The sequence below is a fragment of the Miscanthus floridulus genome, chromosome 18, assembly GCF_019320115.1.
Source record: "Miscanthus floridulus cultivar M001 chromosome 18, ASM1932011v1, whole genome shotgun sequence".
In the NCBI taxonomy this organism is placed as follows: domain Eukaryota; kingdom Viridiplantae; phylum Streptophyta; class Magnoliopsida; order Poales; family Poaceae; genus Miscanthus; species Miscanthus floridulus.
In genome coordinates this window covers 4,510,592-4,515,726 of record NC_089597.1, presented here as the reverse complement: position 1 = coordinate 4,515,726, position 5,135 = coordinate 4,510,592, and the positions used below count along the sequence as shown (strand labels likewise).

At 57.1% G+C, this 5,135-nt stretch overlaps 1 protein-coding gene across 2 annotated transcripts; it reads right to left on the bottom strand.

The window, feature by feature from the left end:
• Window positions 1–1,203: 1,203 nt before the first annotated feature.
• On the bottom strand, window positions 1,204–4,908 carry LOC136520600 (probable galactinol--sucrose galactosyltransferase 6). Of its 2 annotated transcripts, none has more exons than XM_066514153.1 (7): window positions 4,351–4,908; window positions 3,932–4,228; window positions 2,710–3,813; window positions 2,417–2,626; window positions 2,166–2,300; window positions 1,755–2,064; window positions 1,204–1,674 (listed from the first exon to the last, which is right to left on the bottom strand). In XM_066514153.1, the coding sequence occupies exons 1-7, from the start codon at window positions 4,548–4,550 to the stop codon at window positions 1,339–1,341; spliced, it is 2,592 nt and encodes an 863-aa protein (XP_066370250.1). In that variant the 5' UTR covers window positions 4,551–4,908; the 3' UTR covers window positions 1,204–1,338. The 2 variants fall into 2 exon arrangements, with proteins under 2 accessions (XP_066370250.1, XP_066370251.1); XM_066514154.1 differs by having other exon boundaries at window positions 3,932–4,250; window positions 4,351–4,516.
• Between the last annotated feature and the right edge of the window lie 227 nt (window positions 4,909–5,135).

Here is a 5,135-nt window from a genome sequence, read left to right as displayed (position 1 = left end):
CAGAAGAATCTAACGAGTAGTCATATACGTAAACACCCAACACTTGACTAAAGTTTTTTTTCTTTCTATGAGAAGTACTTCCTTCCTAGATAGAGTTGCAGACTTGCAATCAGTCCTGACTGAAGGTGTGTTTACGGAGTTGAACTTTAGATAGTGTCTTTAAACATTTGTTTTTGTTTTTCGAGCAACGCACTTTTGTTTATTTCGTTCATCACCTGTTCCAGGTAGCTTGATCGCGATCAACCCAGGCTGGTTACAGACTCCAGGAGGGGATCAAGCCATACACAATGACACAACCATGACTGGTGGAGGTGCCCGTGCGATTTGCTTGTGGGCTCTGGCTGCCCTTTTTTCTCCTTTACTTTTTTCCTTCCTTCAAAAGAAATAAAGGAGAAAAAAGCGGAAGAACAAAAATAAAAAGGCATTATAGACATTTCAATGTTTTTTTTCTAACCATCAAACGTTTTTATAAAAAGCTTGAGCTCCACAAGTAGAGCTGCTCTACCAGCTAATGCAAAAAAAAAAAAAAAAACTATTCTACAAACGAAGCGGAGTTATATCAAACCGAGCGTGAAAGACACGAGAGCATAACAGAATAGATAGAACCATGAACTATTGAATGAGACAAGCGAGTGGATTGATAAAGCTGGCAGACAAAAAAAAAAACTATAGCTTACGGATACAAGAGAAACTATGATGTAAATGGGAGGAGGACTGGGACCGAGCCGTAGCTCGGTTGGTGAGCTCTCCCGGAGCGGAGGCCATCGGTCGCCAACGAAAACACTGTAGGAACATTGACGTTTTGTTTTTATTTGGTAATAATTATCCAATCGTTGACTAATTAGGCTCAAAACGTTCGTCTCGCAAAGTACAACCAAACTGTGCAATTAGTTTTTGATTTCGTCAACATTTAGTACTCCATGCATGTACAGTGACGTTTTGTTTTTATTTGGTAATAATTGTTCAATCATTGACTAATTAGGCTCAAAACGTTCGTCTCGCAAAGTACAACCAAACTATGCAATTAATTTTTTATTTTGTCAATATTTAGTACTCCATGCATATACCGTAAGTTTGATGTGACGGGGAATCTTCTTTTTTATAGTGTCAAAGTTAGGAATTTAGTGAAACTAAACATGGCCTAAGTTCGGCGCCACAATAGTTAGGACAGACTTCGGACAAGCAGAACAGTCGGACAGTATGCGCATATTCTCTTCAATTGAATCATGAATCAGATTTGCACTATCAAACCATGCAGCACTCTCAGTCCCTACCACTGCTACAAGCCTACAACTTTATACTCATCAGATGGGACTCTTCTGTACCGGCAATACCACCCTACAGCTCAATAACAATCTTGTGAACCCTCTCCTTGGGCATCTTCTCAAGCTGCAGAACCACCAGCCCTGAGGAAGAATCGTAGGAGAACTCCAGCTGAGCTGAACCCAGCATGCACTTCCTTGGCCTGACTGAAGAGTAGGCACCGAACCTTCCACAGCCCTTCACCTCCATGCACACCAATCCGACAGCCTCGGAGCCCGAAGCGGAACCATTACCGCCGTCGAGCAGCTTTGCGCCGCCGAGGAGGTGGTAGGTCAGGCCTTCCACAGCCCCGCCGCTATTGAACATGTCGACCAGCCCGATCGGGGCGAACCTGAAACCAGGTGCCAAGTCCTGCAGGAACATAATTACATCAGTTACTAGTTCGCCAAGTTCACTAATTCACATTGCTTGCCAAACGGGCACTGACTGACCTTGATCGGTGACACGGTGAGGATGTCATGTTCGAGGACCTTGAGAGAGACGGGCAACGCCGCGCCGCACGGGAGGACGACGAGGTCGCCACCGGCATGTCGGTACAGGGCGCAGTCGCCGTTCCATTCGGGGTCCGTCGCGGCCTCCGAGATGAGGTGGACGTCGCTGCCCTTGACGCCGCAGGTCAGGGCCTCGGTGCCGGTGTGGTGGAAGGTGTTCTTCTTCTCCACGGAGCTCCACGCCGCGCCCTGGCAGTTGTACACGCCGAGGACGCCGGTGAACTTGTTCATGTTCCATATCTTGAGCAGGCTGCAGGAAGGATTACCACGCCGTGGCATTTGTCAGAACACATGCTTGCTCCAAACAACACCAGCACAGACAAAAACTGCACAAAAGGGGATCGAGCTCACCTGACACCGTCGCGTGCAGGGTCGGTGAACAGGCAATCCTTGGTCGGCCGGCCTGGCAGACGCGCGCGGAGAATGGAGCCGTCGGGCAAGACGATCTTCTTGAGCAGCTCGAAGTTGTGCTTGCCGGGTGCATCACTGCAAACATCACCAAGAACACACAATTCAGCAATCGCTTTCAGCCAGACATAGGCATAACAATGCTGAGGATTCTATTCTGAACCGACAACCAAGGCTGGAAAGAATTGACCAACCTGACGTAGACCGGGCCTCCGCTGATCGCGCGGGCCGAGCCGTGGTAGTCGCCGGCCTGGTGGAGCGAGTGGAACATGTCCCAGTCTGGGAGCATGAACTCGCCGAGGAACACGCTGTTGTATGCCACTGAGGCGATATGGATCGTGTGCGACACGGGGTCCCTCGGGTAGAAATCATCTGACGCCCTCACCACCGCCGTCTGCTTGGAGCTGCGGGTCAGAAATGGTTCCATGTAAATTCTCCAGATTTTTCACGGTCAGAAATGCCAGAGCGAAGAGATCGGATCGCGTACCAGTAGAGGGCGTCGGTGTTGTGGCTCATGCAGGCGATGATGCCGTTCTCCGGGAAGTTCTTGGCGATGGAGGCGTCGAGAGCCTGGTGGTACTGCCTGGTGAGCTGCACGCGGCCGCCGTGGCCGGCGCCGAGCGTCTCCAGGATGCACTGCACGTCCACCTTGACGCCGTCGACTCCAGCTGCAGCGAGGTACGCGTGGAGCTCGTCGTAGAAGCGGTACACGGCGCGCGGGTGCACGAGGCCGAGACCCTGCACGGTGAGCACGTCGGTCTTCATGCCGGGCTCGTTCTCCATGACGCCCGGCGAGACCTTGGGGAACTGCATGCTGGAGCGGTAGTGCTCCGTCCCGGGCTCGCCCGGCCGGACGCCGCCCCAGTAGCCGGCGATGGCGTGCCAGACGTAGACGTACTTGAGCCCGTACTCCTCCTTCGCCGCGCGCACAACCGTCTTGATGCCGGCGGCCGGGTCGTCCACGTCCTGGAACTTGCTGTTCTCCTTGATGCCGGTGAGCCGAGACAGGAGGGGCGGCTTGTCCTCTCCGGCAGGTTCGTCGGTGTCGGTGGCGGACTTGTCGGTGCCGACGGACTGCCAGCCGTCGTCGATGATGACGAACTTGGGCGGCGCGCCGCCGGCGATGAGGCTGCGGAGCCCGGCCTCGACGCCATCCTGGGTGACGTCCTGGTAGAAGGCGTCCCAGGTGCACCAGCCGAAGTAGTCGACGATGCCCGGGAGCTTCTTCTCGGCGCGGACCCGGAACGTCCTGAGCGCGGACTTGGCTGCGGCGACGGCGCCGGAGATGGCCGCGAAGGGGTCGGACTCCGCGGCGCCCACGAAGAGCGCGCGCTCGAAGGACGTCGCGCGCGTGTCGGCGTCCCCGCTCTCGACGCAGAGCTCCAGCGCGTCGCCGGCGCCGCCCTGGAGGCTGGCACGGAACGCGCCCTCTACGAGGGGCAGGAACACGACGTACGCCGCGCCGCCGGCGGCGCCCTTGGACTCGACGAGCAGGAACTGGGTCTCGCGCGGGACGTCGCCGCCTTTCTCCCCCATCCGCTGCGCCATCCACCAGAGCTTGAACCGGAAGCACGCCATGAACCGCACGCCCCTGCCGAATCGCCAGAGACCACAGTTGGCAACACGAACAATCGGGTCGGATCTCGGATGGGGAAAAATCACCACTTTTCCCGCTCTTTATTCTCTGATGGATGAAGAATCGTACGTACCTCAGGTCGCCGAGGGAGACGACGTGCCGGGCGGCCGGCTCGGCGAAGTCGGCGCCGATGAAGACCCCGTCGACCGCTCCCCCCGCCGCCGCCGACGAGGCCACCACCGCGTCCGGCACCCCGGACAGCACCGTCCGCCCGCACACCGACAGCGTGCCGCCGGCGAGCTTGACGGACGAGGCGACCGTCATCTCGCCTTCCTCTCTCGTGCTCCGGGACTGCTGCTGTGTCGGCGAGACGCTGCTCGACGTCGCCGACGACCCCTTGGCCGCCTCGAGAGTCTTAATAAACGAACACCTGCTCCCGGATCCAACACAACCTAACACGCCAAAATCAACACCAATACCAACCGGTAGACTGAAACGGTAACAAGAACACCGGCGATGGCAGAAACGAATTCGGGACGGATTCACACGCACCGAGCCGGGGTGGGAAGAAGAAGAGGGAGCGGACACGGACGCGACGCGCGCAGCGAGGATGCGAGGAGCAGCGGGCGGGAAGGGAGGGTATATGTACGGCGCGGCAGAGAAGATGGGATGGATTTGGAAGAGGACGAGGACGCGACGGCCCTGCTGCAGCTGGAGCTCAGCCTCCGCGCCATACAGTCCTCTGGCGCCATAGCTGTGGCATCGGCGGCGGTTAAATCTGTTGCTGCTCGCAGTCGCACGTTCTCGATGGGACCGGATCGGTTTGGGTGACGAGCGGGTGGGTGAGCCGGTGAGGTCAGTGGCCTGTGGCCCTGTGCTCGTGCTGTGTTAGGTCCGGGTTCCCTCGTTTCCTCCTGTTCATACCCGGCACGGCAAAGCTTCCGTCTGAGGCAAGGGCTCCCGAGGTGGCCGACGCATGGGGCCGCGGCATTTGGTGGCTCGAGAGGAAACGGGAAGGAGGAGGCAAACGGCCAACGGAGGGGATTGGCCGATTGGGCTCGGTCACGGAACCGACTCGTGCGGCGGCGGCGGACAAGCGTGCGCGAGCGATAGGGCGAGGCAGAGGACGTGTGTGAACCGAGGCAGCCGAGGCAGGTGGGGTGTGGCCGTGTCCCGTGTGCGGGAGACGCGGGGACCGACGCGGCGCGATGGTGCCGAGGCTGCCACGGCGGATCCGCGACACCCGGCGGCTGCCACAAGCGCGGTAAGTTGACCCTCTGGTTACAAAGCTAAGCAATTCATTAGGGCCCATTTAGCTTTTTGGAACAGGAATTTTT